Below are 19,199 nucleotides of genomic sequence, written 5' to 3' on the forward strand. Positions count from 1 at the left end.
TTGTTGTTTTTAAAAAAATAGCTGATGCGCATACTGTTTCTGAATGGGAAAGCCTGGTTCATTGTTAATCCTGAATGGGAAGGCCTGGTTCATTGTTAATCAACTGATGCACTTTCTGTGTTCTAACGAGAAAAGCCATATTGTATGTATCCATTTAAAAGTGATTAACCCCTGGGGAGTACCTCACCAAACTTACATTTTTATTGAGGAAGGTGCCTAAAATCTGACTTGTATCTTTGTGCAGACTTGTGAGAAAATCGGCGAGCCAATCGCACAAACAGATGACATTATTTAAGGGGCACACAAATTTCTTTTGGCTGTTTACCTAGGTTCTGCTTTTTAGCTGATGAAGGGATACTAGCAAGTGGTAGGATAACCCAGATAGCAAGCAATTGTGCTGTAAGTTTGAAAATACATTGCTAAGCTATTGCTAAACTTGCCAGGCTTCCCAAGTTTTTTGCACAATTGCAGCAAGTCCGCATTGCATGACTCCAGATCAACTTTCTTTGCAAACATTCTGCAAGTCTGCTACATGTTCTGGTTCACTTATGTTGTGTAATAGTCATCCTGCCACAGGGGTCACTGTGGCTGAATTTTCATGCTGTAGACTTGCAGAACTCCTGCTGCAGACTCATCACTGCAACTTTGCTCTTACTAGAGACTTGCCACGCAAATTTGCTAAAAACCAGTGAAAATGTGCAGCAAGTTAACAGACTTACAATTTAACACTGCCACAATTTTTTGGCAAGTTATCCTTGCTATCTGGGAAGTATTGTGGATAAGACTCTATTCACATCTAATGGGCCATACACACTATAAGATTTTCTGAAGACTTTTTCCTTCAGACTTACCAAAACCATATAATATGAGGTCAAACCTAAACACTTTCAATTTGTATGCAATCTGGCAGGCCCTTGCACTACATAGAAAAGGTAAATCTGAAGGAAAAAGTCTTCAGAAAATCTTATAGTGTGTATGGCCCTTTAGTGTTTTGTATTTTAAAACTCATAGATCCAAGACTCTCAACAAAAGGAATCCCATATGATTAAATGGTGGCTGAACTGACACTCCATAAGCTATATGTGCTACTTCTTAACCTCCCTGGCGGTATGATTGTTTCGGATTTTAGGTGCTGAAAGCGGTACCATCATTTTGCATGTAATTCTTAAGGACGAGCAGCCCAAACCAACTATTTAACTATGACTTTTTTTTACTGTGCGTTCTATATACGTATATATATATATATATATATATATATATATATATATATATACACAGTATATATATACATATATATAGTACAGTAAAACTGCAGGCAAGGGCACTGGGGGGGCAAACTAATGTCAATTTATTTTATTAATAATGTAATCCAATAGAATTACAACATTCATATTTTTCAAATTTGCTGCTGGTTCAACCCCCCTGCGACGTGACGCTTGCAGGAGACGGAAGCAGGGGCACAGAGAATCAGGCGGAAGATCCCGCCGCCGTATGCTGCAGGAACACATCGAGGGATCCCGGGGACAAGGTAAGTAACCCCTCTTTCAGGATCCAGCGATGCTCCCTTGAGGTACCCCGAGTGTGGCTCAGGGTTACTGCTAATGGCACTGAAATTCCACCCTGAGCCACACTCGGGAATACCGCTAAGGAGGTTAAGGAAAATTTGGGAGTTTTTTACCCCATAGGGTTAAAAGGAACTTCCTATAGATGCTCAAATCAAGCAGTTTGAGCATTTTTTTAGGCACATTTAGGGCTTTTTTTTTTTTTTTTGCCTTTAAGAGCTTGTTTTAAGAGGTGCTTTCCATTGGCTAAAAAAAAAAAAAAAAAACACCTGAACCTTTAATGCATATATAAAATGCTTTAACCGCTTCCGGACCGCCCGTCGCAGATATACTGTGGCAGGCAGCCCCTCCTGCACGAAGTGACGTAGGGCTACGTCGGTTGTGTGCCTGCAGCTAGGTCGGCAGCGAGGACTCCGATGCATGGGGCAGGTGGCTCCGATTGCCGCCTGGCACCCGCAATCGCTCCCCGCTGAAAGAGAAGAACGGTCAGCTGTTGTAAACACAGCTGACTGTTCTTCTCTCTGGAATGATCACAGAGTGTCTGTGATCCTTCTAGATAGTAATGTAAAGATGTTAACCGCGCTAAAGGAAAAGTACAGTGAAACAGCAGCAACTTCTAGTGTGACCACACCCTGTAGAATATTGTAATAATAAGTCGCGCTATGATATGATCAATGGAGATGTAAAGTCCATACAGTCCAAACATAAAGAAAAGATGTAATCCGGAACCAGGAACCCCAAAGGGTATAAGCTTACCAGATTGAGGTAAGGTAAAGGCGGTTTCCTTGGATAAACTTGTCACCTTGATAGTAGATCCAGGTCCACGTGAACAGTTAGCTCAATGGTCACAGGATCATGGAAGTAAAGGTAAAAGCGCAATAGCGTAAAACCTTACAAACTATTTTGATTAAACACCCCAGTGTTCGTGAAAAATGAATACTATTGTGTAAAAGAATAAACCTCCACCAATAAAATTGTTCACTGATGACAGTGAATAAAAAACATGCAAAAATTGAAATAATGATGGGTACCCCTTACCAAAGGTGATAGAGGTATAAACCAAATATAAAACGTGTTGTAGCTGAAGTCGCCTCTTACCGGACAACATATGGAATAAGGATTATAGCAAAACGTGCAGATCACAATTCAGTGTGAACCCAGAGCCAATGATGAAATAAACCAATAGGGGTCGCCTCTTACCAGATACAGGTAATGTTAAGCCTGTATGGTGATCCAGCATCCAAGGACCCGACTCTCAAACTGGGGTGGTGATCGCACCTAGGTATTGTGACCAATAAAATATATATATATATATATATATATATATATATTTTATATATATATCCCTTTAGCTTTTGCTATATTTCTTATAAACTTCAGAAAATCTCTGTTATACAGACAGAGACACAGGAACCAGCAAGACACAGAAAAAAAAAAAAAAAAATGAAAAAAAAAAAAAAAAAAAAAATGCTGGTTCCTGTGTCTCTGTCTGTATAACAGAGATTTTCTGAAGTTTATAAGAAATATAGCAAAAGCTAAAGGGATATATATATAAAATATATATATATATATATATATATATATATATATATATATTTTATTGGTCACAATACCTAGGTGCGATCACCACCCCAGTTTGAGAGTCGGGTCCTTGGATGCTGGATCACCATACAGGCTTAACATTACCTGTATCTGGTAAGAGGCGACCCCTATTGGTTTATTTCATCATTGGCTCTGGGTTCACACTGAATTGTGATCTGCACGTTTTGCTATAATCCTTATTCCATATGTTGTCCGGTAAGAGGCGACTTCAGCTACAACACGTTTTATATTTGGTTTATACCTCTATCACCTTTGGTAAGGGGTACCCATCATTATTTCAATTTTTGCATGTTTTTTATTCACTGTCATCAGTGAACAATTTTATTGGTGGAGGTTTATTCTTTTACACAATAGTATTCATTTTTCACGAACACTGGGGTGTTTAATCAAAATAGTTTGTAAGGTTTTACGCTATTGCGCTTTTACCTTTACTTCCATGATCCTGTGACCATTGAGCTAACTGTTCACGTGGACCTGGATCTACTATCAAGGTGACAAGTTTATCCAAGGAAACCGCCTTTACCTTACCTCAATCTGGTAAGCTTATACCCTTTGGGGTTCCTGGTTCCGGATTACATCTTTTCTTTATGTTTGGACTGTATGGACTTTACATCTCCATTGATCATATCATAGCGCGACTTATTATTACAATATCCTTCTAGATAGGATCACAGGTCTCTATGGTCATTCCATAAGCCCCGTCCCCATACAGTTAGAATCACTCCCCTAGGCTCACATTTTAACCCCCTGATCACCCACAGCGTTAACCTCTTCCCTGCAAGTGTCAGTATTACAGTAACAGTGCATATTTTAGCACTGATTACTGTAGTAATGTCACTGGTCCCCCCAAAAGTGTCAAAAATGTCAGTTAGGTGTCCGATCTGTCCCGCTAAAAATCGCAGATCGCCGCCATTACTAGTAAAAAAAAAAAACTATAAAAAATACATAAATCTTTCCCGTAGTTAGACGTGAAAACTTTTGCGCAAACCAATCAAAATACGCTTATTATGATTTTTTTTACCAAAAATATGTAGCAGAAAACAAATTGGCCTAAAATGTTAAAAATTTTGATTTTTACGTTTTATTTTTTTGGGGGGGAATTTTACATAGCAGAAAGTGAAAAATATTGTTTTTTTTCAGAATTGTCTCTCTATTTTTGTGTATAGCGCAAAAAATAGAAAATTGCACAGGTGATCAAATATCACTAAAAGAAAGCTCTATTTGTGGGGAAAAAAAGGACATCAATTTTATTTGGGTACAGCGTCGCACATCCACATTTTTCCGGTAAAATAACGCAGTGCCGTATCGCAAAAAATGGCCTGGTCATTAAGGGGGCAAATCCTTACGGTCCAGAAGTGGTTAAATACATTTCTAAAATGCTCATATACAATATGCATGCAAAAACACCTAAATAAAAACACCTGAAAACCCCTAAATATCGCTCTGCTCTGGTGTAAATGCACACTACCTCTTTCAATAGGTGACTTATTCCAATGGCTTTGCAGACACCTTAAATTGATGCTACAGCCTCAGCTTTTTTTTTTAAATTTAAAAATAACCAACATGTCATACCTCCCTGCAGCCCAGATCCTCCTTTTCTCAGGTTCCTCATCAGTGCTCATGTCCCCTGCCTCCTGCCCCCTCAGAAAGCAGCTTGCTATGGAGGGATGCACCCAAACCGGGGTGCCCCTCCAGAACACTCTGGTCAACATTCTCAGACTTTGGATGGGGAGCCAGTCAGCAGACCTTTTTCAGTCATGACCTGTTCGGCCAGCTTCTGTCAGACCGGCTGCCATACACACGGTTTGAATGTCGCCGCCCAACATTCAGCTTGTGTGTACTAGGCTTTAGGGAGACAGATCTGGGGGGCATTAAGGGAGCATGTGGAAGGTGGAAGTACCTTGATGGGGAGTTCACTATCAGTAGACCCTGTCACTCTTTAGGAACACTGGTAATAAATGTATAGTTCCCTATATCGAGGTAAGTTAATAAATACCTCTACATACCAGAACTGTATTAGAGAAAACATGCATTTACTATTTGACTACTTTCCCAGTTCTGTCTTCAGTGAGCACCGAGATACGAGGGTTATTGTGAGTAGCCTAAGAAACCGATTGCAGGTAGTAGCTTGGTATAAAATTACTTATGTATAACCTAAGCTTTATCAGAATACATACAAACTCCAATGCTGAAAGAAAGCATAACTTAATTTCTGTTCTCTTCTGCTATTAAAGTCTCTTGTCAAGCCTTACTGGCAAAGGTTTCGTTTTCTCAAGTGATGAATATTAGAACATTCAAAACCTGTCCTTATGGCAATTAATTTACAGACTGGAAAAATGTTTTAATTGCTTTTCCAGCTAGCCATTGTCTAAACAGAAACACCCATCATCCATTACAGAGTCCTATAATATGAAGAAAATGACACTGTCACTTGATTCTTTTTATCAACATTAAATTGTAATTGTATTAAAATGAAAACTAAGAGGAAAATATCACCATGTAATTATCACAGCACTTTTAAGCACGGTTGACATAATAGCTTCAAACACACTGGTCCACATAGAAGCTTTTACAGAAAAAGTAAAATATAACTAATAATAGCCTAACAAATTATTGAATACAGTTATGCATATATACAGTGTGAGAGTGGGGTTGATTTAGTAAAAGAGAAGAACCTGCTAGCAAAGTGAATGCTCACTGCACTTAGTGAATAAGTTGAAGCTGTGTTTGGTTTGAATACCTAATTTGTGCAAGGGAAATTATGTAAAAACATTGGATTTTTGCCAATACGAGATAAAATGATTAAGGGGGACACGGTTTCACCATATATGCTGAGCTCTGTTACATTTACTTGGCAAAGTGTATATTCACTTTTCCAAAGCTGGCCATAGATGGATCAAAATTCAGCCAGTTCAGCAGGGAGATCGACTCCTCTCGATTGGGACTGTTGGAAAATTTGTGTTTGATCAGTGCATGCTGCCTATTGATTACTATGCATATGATTTGAGTTTGCACACATCTAATGTATTTCAAACGTTGTTCTTCACTATTTCATAGAGTGTATAACAGATAAAACATCTGTAAGTTTTTTTTTCTCAGCCCATATTTCCATTGAGAACGTTTCCCCTCTCTCACTTTGTTGGTGACTACTATTACTAGGACAGAAAGTGAGGGACACTTCTCCATAAATCATAAATAAACACCTGATAGGGGTTTCTAACTTTTCCCCATTTTAGTAAAAAAGCTGAGTTCACTGATGTTTGTGTACCTATTCAAAATATTTTCCATCGCTATCACTATCAGGTGACCCTTACAGCAGGGACAGGAAGGAAATGAAAAGTCTCCCCAGTGGGTCTAACCTTTCTAAATTCTATTCAGAAGTTCAAAAAGGGACTTTGGTTTGTATACTACTTTAATACAAAATGGTTGGTATTTAACATTTTTTTCAAATGAAATATACTAATTAAGGAAGGTTTTCCTAATTGTGATTTTGTAAATAAGAAACATTCTCACACAAACTGGAATTACAGCATAGTAGGAGTAAAATTGTGCAAGATTTCATTAAATCAGGAGATAAAAAGCTTTGTTCCCAGGAATTCTGTCTCTTCCACTTACTCAAAGGTACCTGAAATCCACTAAAAATGGGATTTCTGACTTACCGTAAAAAAACATTTCTCTGATATTCATTGACGGACACAGCTCCTAATCTTCTTAACCACTGGGTTATACTGCCCCGCACAGGAGTAGGACACTAGGCAGAAAAAAAGTCTGGCTATGCCTATGGGCAGTCCCAGGGGGTATACTCCCTCTCTCTGCTTTAGCTACTCAGTTTTGTTACAAGCAGTGTCAGAAGAATTACAACTCCACAGAGGGGTGGGTGCTGTGTCTGTCAATGAACATCAGAGAAATGGATTTTACGGTAAGTAAAAAATCCCATTTTCTCTTTCGTTCATTGACGGACACAGCTCCTGATCTTCCTAACCATTGGGACATCCCAAAGCAGTGTTAAACATGAGGGGTGGGAACAGTGAAAAAGATACTCCCAAGGCTAACTATAGCCAACCAGGTAAACAGGAGCTCAACCAAAACAACTGGAGCTCACCTGAAAAAAATAATATACCCTCAAAGAGGAACAGGTCCCCCAAACAGCAGCCAGCAAAACCTTGCGGCCCAAGGAAGCATCCGCAGATTCCAACACATACACTTTATAGAACTTTGTAAAAGTGTGCACTGACGACCAGGTGGCCGCCTTGCAAACCTGCGTCACTGACGCCTGATGACTGAAAGCCCAGGAGGCACTGAGCGCCCAAGTAGAGTGCGCTTTAACAGGGAAGGTGGAACCTGACCCCTGATGGAATAGGCCTGAATCACCGTCTGTCTGATCCATCTGGAAATGGTCGCAGAGAAAGCGGACTACCCTTTCCGAGGCCCATCCGTGAGCACAAATAGTGAGTCTGACTTTCTAAAAGACTTTGTCGCTGCCAGGTACACCCTAATTGCCCGGATTACATCCAAGGCATGCAAAGCAATTTCTTTTGGATGTTTTGGATTGGGACACAGGGAAGGATACACGTCTTCATTTAAATAAAAATCAGAGACAACCTGAGGAAGGAACGACGGACAAGGGCGAAGAACCACCTTATCTCTGTGAACCACCAAGTAAGGTGAACGACAGGATAATGCCACCAATTTTGACACCAAAAAGGCCACATTCTGGGACAGCGTAAACAGGGGAATCTCCCAAAGATTCTCAAAAGGAGGCTTCTGGAGGAGGTGAGAGCACCAAATTGAGGTCCCAAGGCAGCAACAGAGACCGCATTGGAGGGATCAAGTACCTAACTCCCTGAACAAAAGTACGCACTAGGAAGTATGTGGCCAAAGGGCCATTGAAAGAAGACCACTAAGGCCGACACCTGACCCTTGATAGTACGCAAGGCCAGTTTCTGTAAAACCCCCCCGTTGTAGGAAGGTCAAGATCTGAGCCATCGAAAAAGAGCAAGGATGAACCCAAGAGACTTACACCACGCAATGTACGTCTTCCACGTCTGATGGTAGATCTCCCTAGAAGTAGATTTCCTAGCTTTTAACAGTGTAGGACTCCCAGACTCAGACAAACCTCCATCCTTCAGCAAGTGGTGTTCAAAAGCCAAGCCGCAAAGCCAGCAACTGTAAAGCTGAATGGAAGATCGGTCCTTTGAACAGCCGATCCTCCTTGAGAGGAAGTAGCATAGGCGACCAGCCATACCCGATCGGAGTACCAAGACAGGTGAGGTCAGTCTGGACGGAATCCCTTCTGCTTTGATCCTGCACAGAAGTCATGGCAGAAATTTGAGAGGGCTGGATTGAATCGGTCAGCCCACCTTAGAATACTGGCTACTTACCGAGTACCAAGGACACTACTTGTGCTTCCTAGGTGATTGACATAATCCACAGTCGTGGCACTGTCCAAATGAATTTGTACCAGACAACCCTGAAGACGAATTGTCCAATGAGCCAGACATAGGCTGATCGCTTGGAGTTTCAAAACATTAATCTGCAGTCTGGACTCTGCCCAGAGTGACTGAGTCCAGACCCCCTGAGCACATCTGGAGGAGGCCTCCCCACCAGGACAGGCTGGCATCCGTGGTGACAACCATCCAGAACAGGGGGAGAAAAGATTTTCCCTGTCGAAGTGCCAGAGAACGAAGCCACCTCTAGAGACCATGGATCCTAATAAAAAGAGGAAGAAAATTCCATTTAAAAAGAAAAAATTGCCAGGACCAGAGATCTTAGCAAGGAACTAGGTCCTTACTCTTAACTAGGCAGAAAAAACGGAGTGTCTATAGCTGAAATTGGGTGTATACTCCCTTGGATGCCCATAGGCGTAGTCAAGCTTTTTCCTGCCTAGTGTCCTACTCCTGTAGATGGCAGTAAAACATAATGGTTAGGAAGATCCAGGAGCTGTGTCCGTCAATGAACGAAAGAGAAATTCAGAATCCAGCCAAACTCTCTCAAAGTTCGTATGGGGATTTCCAGGTTTTCCACCAGAGCAGTAGGATACTCTGTTTGCAGAAGGAGGTCGTCCAAGTAGCCCAGTACTGCGATCCCCCATTTGAGTAACAATGCTAGCACCGGGGCCAACACTTTTGTGAAGACCCGAGGAGCAGAGGCGAAAAGGGTAACGCCACAAACTGATAATGTTCCTCTTCCACAGCAAAGCGGAGGAAGCTCTGGTAACCGACACATATTGGATTGTGAAGGTAAGCATCCTTGATGTCGATGGAGACAAGAAAATCCCCCTGATGCAGGGAAGACACCACCGTGCGAATGGACTCCATTCTGAACTTCTGCACCTGCACAAAGCAGTTCAGCAGCTTGAGGTCCAGAATTGGACGCACCTTGCCTTCCTTCCTGGGGACTATAAGCAGGTTTGAGTAAAACCTATGAAAACTTTCAGAAGTCAGAATCGGGACAATCGCCCTTTAAAGTAAAAGGTCTTGCACCACCCCAAAAAGAGCCTGTAAGCGGACCGGGGACAGTCGCACATTGGAAGGAAGAACCTTACCGGAGGGTAAGAATGAAACTTGATCTTGTAGCCGGACCTTGTGGACCCACTTGTCTTGTAACAGGTAAGTCCACGGGTCCGGGAACAAGCAAATACATCCCCCCACCCCAGATACGGTGAGGGCGCACCTTCATGCTGAAGGGGCCTTGTCCACGAGTCTGGAGAAGTCCTCTCTTGACTTGCCAGACCAAGTTCGCTGGGATCCTCCAGAGGAGGCCCCGTAGGGCTTCGATTCATTGTCAGTCGACCCTGAGGGAAAAAAAAAACTTCTTATGATCTGAGAGGGAGGGCCAACGTCTACGACGAGGATCCCTGCCCTTAGTAGCTTGTGTAGGAAAGGCACTTTTCCCCTCTGTGAGACTTTTAATGATGTCATCCAGGGTAGCACCAAACAGGCGATTCCCTTGAAAGGGAAGGTCAGTCAAGGCCTTTTGAGAAGTCTGGTCCACAGACCAGCATTTGAGCAAAAAGACACGACCAAGAACCACTGTCGAAACAGAGAGCTCAGCCACTAGGAGAGCCGCTAGCTCAGCAAAGGCAATGGGGGGAGCTACTCCCCTTCCAAGTCATGGAGCAAAAGCCTAGCCCATTCGGTCAGAGTCTGCGACACCAGGGCAATGGTAAGTATCGTCCTCAGTGCCAAACCAGCCAGGGTGTATATATTGTGAACCACAGCCTCTGCCTTCGTGTCAGCCGGGTCCTTAACCACTTCAGCCCCGGAAGGTTTTACCCCCTTAATTACCTGGCCATTTTTTGTGATTCCGGCACTGCGTTGATTTAACTGACAATTGCGCAGTCATGCGACGCTGTACCCAATTACAATTGATTTCCTGTTCTTCCCACAAATAGAGCTTTCTTTTGGTGGTATTTGATCACTTCACATCAAATTTTGCGCTATAAACATAAAAAGAGCGACAATTTTGAAAAAAAAAAAAAACAATATTTTTTACTTTCTGCTATAAAACATTCCAAATAAAAAAATGTAAAAAATCTAATTTTTTATCATTTTAGGTCAATTTGTATGTTGCTACATATTTTTGGTAAAAAAAAATCCTCAAAAATTAACTCCAGGATCGCTGTCAGTGGATGGGACCCGGAGGCTCAGAGAGGGGATCAGGTGGGGAGATGTGCTCCAAAGACTCCATTAGTCACCAGTGGGACCCAACAAAAAAGTGTAAAACACTGCTAAGGGACAACCCCCAAAGCTCTGACAGCCTACCCGGTTGCCAGTCACAGAGCACCAATCGATCCTCAGCAGAGAGGAAGAGGACCCTGCCAGACTCACCACCCCGCAGAAACCAGGCACCGGAGCCACCAGGAGAATCTGCACAGCACGAGTGGCGATCAAGAAATGAAAGGATCCAGGAGTCAGCACCAGGGGATGAGGAGGGGCTCTCACCACCGAAAACGCCACCCAAAAGGCTCCACAGGCAATGGGGCCGCTGGTTTCATAGCAAACAACTGCAAAATGGCCACTGGACTACACAAACATGGCCGCTGTGTATTGTAGCACAAGGCTACAACAAAATAGTGGCCCCGCGTGGCACAACGAGGCTTCCAGGGACCCAGGAGGGATCCCTAGGCCTCAAGGACAGGCCCAGGCAGGAGCTCCTACCAGGTACAGCCCCCCACACAGCCGATCATCCGGTCGCAGGCGGCGCACCCCCCGCCCCCTTTGCCAGTATAGCGCCCTGCCCCCACGCTAGGAGGTGGACCAGACCACCCACACAGCCCCAGCATAAGTGGGGGGGATGGGGGGACAGATCAGGGGGGTGCCTGATGGGAAGGCGGAACCCGGGGGTCCGACCGCCCCATGGAAGGGTCCACGTCCACCCCAAAGCCCTCCAGGGGGTACTCACCATACCAGGAACCAGGGAGGGCACTGCTTCATACAGAACTCCTCACCATCGAAATGGGAGAGCTGTCGGCCAGAAGGAATGCTGCGACTCGGGCCAAAACCCAGTCGCATGCGACCTCCCGAGGCGTTTAACTTGCAGGCCAGCCCCTGTCCGGTGGGGCTATGCTGCGGCTGACCTAGCACGGAGCTGAGGTCTGCCTGCACTCGCTGGCCAGACTGGGGTGACCACTGGATCTAGATTATTCAGCCCGTCGCCTAATCCAGCAGTTAATTGTAGATCTCACAGGAAAAAAAACAGGAGAAAAAAAATCAATTTTAAAAAGAAAACATTTGCCAGGACCAGAGATCCCAGCAAGGAACTAGGTTCTTACTCCTGACTAGGCAGAAAAAAACGAAGTACCTATAGCAGAGGGAAGGAGTATACCCCTGGGACTGCCCATAGGCGTAGCCAGACTTTTTTTTCTGTCTAGTGTCCTAGGCCTAGATCAGGAACTGTGTCCGTCAATGAACGAAAAAGAAAAGTACAAATACAATAGGACTGTAGGGATCTTCCTCAACATTGTAACAAATAATAAAACACGGGTATACTGCCTGTGACCATCAAGTTCCACATTAAATGGAGATCTACACACTATCTGTCCATGGTTAACATATTCCTTGCATATTTCTGGTTAGGGTGCATGTGCTTTCATTGAAAAATGTGATAACAGTACAAGAAGGGGGTACATTTTTGGCTGGATGATTCCTGTTTTTTTCACCCTAGCATTGTTGGCCTTCCTTGTAGAATAGTTTTGTCTATCATGCATTCACTAATCTTTCTTTTTAATGCGCTTCCTAGAAAGGTAACAAATTAAAAAGTAATTTTCCAGAGATAAATTAAAGAAAATAATGGACATATTTACATAAACTGTGAAGGTAAATAAGTACAAGTTATTGATCTCTCATTGACTACCCATATTCTTTATAAAAAATTTAGTAATGCTTTTGAATACTACTGCTCAAAAATAAGAAAAGGAGCCCTCAGTTATCTTGCAGTATATCTAGAAGGAAAATCTAACCATGACAAGTAATAACTGCTACATAACTGGGGGTTATACTACCTCACACAAGTATAATAAAAAGGACATAGTCTGTAAATTTCTTGATACAAACAAACTTAGAATACATATAGTAGCAACTTAAAGTCACAGCAGTTTACACTATGAGCTGACAAAGGCAATGCATCCCAACTTTTTTTATTACAGTGTTTGTATATGGTGCTGTTAGGAGACAGTCATTTCTTAACCATGAGCATTAGCCTATATATATATACACCTTCATTTCCAGGCCATTTTAAGTTTTCAGTACTGTAGTAGTATGATTGACAACTTAACAGCTACAGTATACATGTCTCACATGTGAGACAGGTATAGCTTTCTTTTTAAAAACCCTACATTCATTGGTGGTCAGTTGCATTTTAACCCCCCCCCCCCCCCCCACCTTAAAAAAAAGATCCCATCATGATTGGTGGCCGTGGCACTTTAGGACCTTCCCTTTCAATCTACACAATCTTCCTTCCTGCTGTGTTTACAGGCATTCACAATGGAGGAAAGGTTGCTCAAGATTGGTTCACAGTGATTACAAGGTACACAGTCACTCTGATTGGCTCTTTACTTTATGATTGTGATCTGAGCTGTCCGATAACAGCTTAGATTAAAGCTATTCATGAGCACATATGCCACCCAAGTGTTTATTCTACAATTCAGTTTATATACTGTAAATGCCTTGTAATGTCATTGTAACACTGGCCTCTAATATTGTAGTGCAAAAAAAAAAAAAAAACAGTGGTGTATAGTAGCCCAAAGTATTGAATCACAACTGAGGTATCAGATATATACTGTGATCTAATGGCTGCAGATTTCTAGACATTGCTCTTTCTACTTGCTAAGCAATAACTATTATCCAATAAGATTAATGTTTGTGGACTTGGTAAACAACCTATACTTTTTAGACATGTTTATTATACATTAATTTTTCAGCAACTTTCTTACATGCACTGTTCTATAGACAATCAGGAAAATGAAGATGACAAACGTTTTTTTTATAAGAACAGTACATAACTGTATTCGTGCCAGACTGCCATTACATGGGCCAAAAGAATTTATGATTAAACACTACATTTCCAAGTGCTTCTCCATGCTACTCAGAAGCATGATAAATGTCTTAGCTGGAAACAACTAATAAGAAGAGCACAAGAAAGCATATTTGAAAATTCCCCCAGTCTCTCTTTGATGTTCTTACAAGGTCTGCTCCAGAAGTTGTTTGACGTTGGAAATACTCCCAGAAAATAACTGGGCAAATAAGTAGTGTAAAGTTTGTGATTACTTTATTTCTGTCTGTGGCTTGCACGGGAAATTTACATATATGTTTTTATGGATTTAAAAACACCAAGTAATTTTGTTGAATTCAATGCCGCATGCACCTCCAGTATGTTTTAGTTATGTACTTAATTTTGTTAGTGCTAAGAGAATGGATATTTAGATGAGCTATGCTTGTTTGCTGTTCACACCATGGAAAATGCCATAGAACTTGGCAGTGGACACATTTTATAAAACTTTTTCACACAAGACACACCTCATGTTCCCCATGCGTTTGCCTTCCCTTTATTTTTTCATGTTATTTTAGTGTGTTTTTTTCCTGTCTGTATTTCGATTTTTGTTATGTTCCCTTGTATAATTTCACTGCTGCATATTATTATGCATCCTTGCGGCTGCATCTGCAACCCTCTACTTGATGTTTTTTACTACTTGAAACTCAATAAAAGATATTATTAAAGAAAAAAAAAAAAAAAACATTTTCACGCTGTGAGATGCAAGACCAGAAATTATATAACCCAGCATAGAGAGCTGATTTTCTTTCAGCAAAATCATATACTATGTCACCATTAAGCCTGTAATAAACACAGACAAAAAGAAGCAGCACATTTTGATGTCTGTTAATTTCAAACATAGATTGCTATATGAATGAACTTTTACATGACATTGTCATAAGTCACAAAAGTTGGAGAAAAGTTAGAACTCCTCATCTTTATACTAGATCCTGGTCAGGGGCTCAGAAAGTGTTAAGCCAAAGCATTCAAGGTGATAACAAAACTAACAGTTGTGGGGGGCTCTAAGCCATGACTTTAAGTGAAGGATACCAGAAATGATTTGAAGATTTGCATACTGTATATGAGTTGATTTGACCCTAAACTATGGCATCTTCCATCCAGGTAAGGCATCACAAAATCTGTGGTTTTCCCATTCACTGGCATTTGTGATTTATTCTTCAGCTCATAAATTACTGTAAAGAAAACTAGGGACCTGGATTACACTAACTCATAATCAGAACTGTTCTATGCATAGTCTAAAACAAAAAGGCAAAGGCACGAAAAACCAAAAAAGTAAATAGGTAAAGAACACCAGGTCATTCTCGCACAACTGACTGTTTCCATATTATCTTTGTGTCATAAAGTGTTATTAACCACTTCCTGCCTGCATAACATATATGGCAGCAGAGTGGCTCTCCTAGGTATGTGATCTGACACTTCTGGGTCAGGGGGCACGCTTGTGCGCCACTTCTGCAGTGATTAATCACAGCAGAAGCTGATCAGCAGGTGCTGGCCAATGGATGTCCACCAGTACCCGTTGATGAGTGAGGAGAATGACAGAACAAAGCTCTGCCTATGTAAACAAGGCAGATCTCTATCCTGTCAGCAAGGATGTGGTGGATTTTGTTTCCCTGCAAAGTAGGGAATACAAACCAGCACATTCCTTAGTAAAATTACCACATAGTAAACACAAAAACACTGGTTAGGCACACATTTAACCCTTTGATCGCCCTAGATGTTAAACACTTGCCAGCCAGGGTCACTAGTACAGTGAAAGTGCATATTGTAAGCACTGATCACTGTACTGGTGTCACTGGTTCCCAGAAAGTGTCAAGAGTGTCAGATTGTCTGCCGCAATATCGTAGTCTGCCATAAGTTGCTGATCACTGCCATTACTAGTACAAAAAATAAATAAATAAAAATTACAGTATCTATACCATAGTTTGTAGACATTATTACTTTTGCGCAAACCAATCAATATACGCTTATTGGGATTTTTTTACTAAAAATATGTAGCAAACTTTTATTTTTTTTTTACCGGACATGTTTTATAGCAGAAAGAAAAAACATTTTTTTTTTAAACTGTTTTTTTTTTTGTTTATAGCTCAAAAAATAAAAAAGACCAGTAGTGATCAAATACAACCAAAAGAAAGCTCTATTTGTGGGGGAAAGGACATAAATATAATTTATGTAAAGCGTTGCAAGACCGTGCAATTGTTAGTTAAAGTAATGCAGTACCGTATAGTAAAAAACGGCCAGGTAATTTTTATAGTCTATAATATATAGTTCTATAGTCCATCTGCTCATTCAATATCTAATGGAGAATGAGCTGCAAAATAGGCATTATATTTGTTTTTCTGATGACTAAAGTGTTATATGTGTTAGAAAAAAAAATGCTTTGTAGGGTTTTTTAAAAGTTAAGCACTAAACTAATATATTGGCAAATCAAAAACATGACATATACTAAAATACTAAACACAACAAAGCTTATATAGAGCCAAAGTTATACATCCAAACAACAACAGTAGTATTTTATTGAATAAAAACAAATAAATAAATACTCTAAGGCCCCGTTCACACTGGGGCGATCCGACTTCCCGGGGCGACCTCGGAGCAGCCGGCACGGACTTCATAACATTGAAGTCTATGATGGTTGCTCCGGGTCGCCCCAAAGAAGCTCCGGACCTTTTTTCTAAGTCGGAGCGACTTGTGTCGCTCCTATTAGAACGGGTCCGCAGCTTCCCTATGGAAGGCGACCTACGGCGACCTGTGAGGCGACCAGGTCGGCCCAATGTGAACGGGGACTCAATGCTGTGCTTTTCATGCCTTTCATGAACAGTACTTTATGCATTGGCAGTTTCCATTGGTTTGATCTTGACTTTGACCAAGACCCAGTAAAATATCTCCACATAAATAGTTGTCATTTTTTTTTAAAGCTTATATTGAAAACACAGTAATAAAATTAGTAGGGATATTTAAAGCCACAGAGAACCCATAGCAACGATCATTTTGTAGAGTTGTTAGTAAACAGCATATGCCAATGATAATATACAAGTGTTCTTCAAAAAGCTTTTACACTTTTTTTAACTCTATTAAACATAAAAAAGTGCAGAAAGTTTTTGAAGACCCCTCGTATAAAACCTTTCCGACTTTGAGTGATTTGTCTCAATCTTACACAAAAACAAGCTTTTAGGTGATACGCAGGAAGACTTGTAAATTTAAACCCCAAATGTAAACTCAGTTTGCATTAATTGAAAACAATGAAGAGATAGCAGCCATGATATTTTAGAAGCTTTATCTTCCCGCGGGTCAATCCTGCAGTGATGGTACTCTTCAGAATAACTGAAGCAAAGTTAGAGAAATAACTTTTTTCCTGGAATGATATAGTAATCTATAGTTACTATTATTATTATTACTATTTGCATTTAATTTTATTGATCCAAAGAATGTCAGGCAAAATGGTCGGCCCTCACGCATGTTCACTTCATCAAATCTGGCCCTCTTTGAAACAGGTTTGGACACCCCTGATTTAGATCCACTTTACTTTGAGCCAAGAAGAGCTACTTACTTTCCATAGCATGAAGATACTCCATATGAAGAGCAGTGGCTCCAGCACCTGGAGTTGTTGGTGAAGCAATAATGTCAGCATATGGACTTCGTTGTCCTGCGAGTAGTGCCATATGTTGGTAATATTCAGCGGGGCTGACGCCAGCATGAGGAACTAAAAGACACAAAGAGCATGACTTTATTTTATATTGTGACTCCTAACCATACGTTTAATCTTCAGCGCTCTATGCAATTCTTTCGATAAAACGTATGTAGTTGCATAAAAATTTAAAAGTCAACTAAGGTATGAAAGTAAATTATATTCTTGCATCCTATTAATGACGTGATATGGTGTAATGTTTATGTATGTAATAAATCCCTTGCTATATAAGCTGAAAGGATTATATCTCCCCTACCTACATCAGGTGAAGTAGAAACAGTAGTAGTGACTAAGTATAACTAAAACTGGATTTTAGTAAGAACTTACCGTAAAATCCTTTTCTCTGAAGTCCATTGACAGATGCAGCTCTTATGCTTCTTCACTATTGGGTTATGCGCCATCTACAGGAGTAGATTAGGCAGTGAAAAGTTTTCACTCGACACTCCTATAGGGGCTGTCCCTCACGACATAACCGCAGACACACTGTGCTCTCATATCAGTTTCGTAGCAAGCAGTGAAAAGAAGACACAACCATCCGCAAATAAGAGGGGCGGGTGCTGCTTCTGTCAATGGACTTCAGAGAAAAGGATTTTACGGTATGTTCTTACAAAAATCCAGTTTTCTCTATCGTCCATTGACAGACGCAGCTCTTATGCTTCTTCACTATTGGGACGTCCCAAAGCAGTATAGGCATGAGGGGTGGGAAGAACGCAACCAAAACTGTTAGCGTATGTCCAAGGCTAAAAACGTAGCCAACTGGGTAACAAAAAGCTCATCCCGTACCAACAGGGGCTTACTCCCAAAGCAAAAATGCAACCCCATAAAGAGAAAAAAAAACAAGTCTCTTTTAAACAGCAGCCTGCAAAACCTTGCAGCCAAAGGAGGCATCCGAGGATGCCATTAAATCAACTTTGTAGAATTTTGTAAAAGTATGTACGGACGACCAAATCGCCGCTTTACACACTTGAGTAACAGATGCCTGATTGCGAAAGGCCCAAGAGGCACTTAGCGCTGTAGTAGAATGCGCCCTCACAGGGAAAGGAGGAACCTGAACCTTCAATGAATAGGCCTGAACAATTGTCTGCCTAATCGATTTAGATATGGTCGCAGAAGACGCAGCTGAAATTTTACGAGATCCCTCAGTAAGGACAAACAGAGAATCAGATGGCTCTGTGGGCCGACAGGTAAACCCTGATCGTCCGAACCACATCCAGAGAATGCAAGCCAAATTCCCTGGGATGCTTAGGCTTAGGACAGAGCGAAGGTAAAACAATATCTTCGTTGAGGTGGAAAGCAAACACCACCTTGGGAAGGAAAGATTGATTAGGTCGGAGAACAACCTTATCCCTATGAATGACCAAATAAGGCGAACTACAGGAAAGCGCCGCCAACTCAGACACTCTGCGGGCAGAAGTAATAGCCACCAGAAAGGCGACCTTCTGAGACAACAAATGCAGAGATATGCCCCTAATATTTTAAAAAGGAGGCTGTTGAAGAACAGACAAAACCAAATTCAGATCCCAAGGAGGCAAAGGGGATCTTTTGGAGGAGCCAGATAATGCACCCCTTAAATAAAGGTGCGGATCAAGGAATTAATTGTTTAGGATTTAATCGTGCCTAAAGCCACACGTTGCTCAACTCCTTTCTGCAAGAAAGCCAAGACCCTCACCACCGAAAACGATCGAGGATGCAATTTTTGGGATTCACATCTTCCAAGTACGATGATAAATCTTCCTGGAAGTCGCCTTTCTAGCCTTCAACAGGGTAGGAATCACAGAATCAGAGAGACCTCTGTCTCT

At 41.4% G+C, this 19,199-nt stretch overlaps 1 protein-coding gene across 1 annotated transcript in view; it reads right to left on the reverse strand.

Moving 5' to 3' along the window:
• GLI3 (GLI family zinc finger 3) overlaps positions 1–19,199 on the reverse strand; it is a 287,150-nt gene that overhangs the window by 97,534 nt on the left and 170,417 nt on the right. The window contains exon 5 of the mRNA XM_082258596.1: positions 17,263–17,415. Within this exon, the coding sequence (XP_082114722.1) occupies positions 17,263–17,415 (153 nt within the window). The remainder of the gene's footprint in view (positions 1–17,262; positions 17,416–19,199) is intronic.

Source organism: Pelophylax lessonae, assembly GCF_965119305.1.
Source record: "Pelophylax lessonae genome assembly, chromosome: 5".
Taxonomy (NCBI): Eukaryota; Metazoa; Chordata; class Amphibia; order Anura; family Ranidae; genus Pelophylax; species Pelophylax lessonae.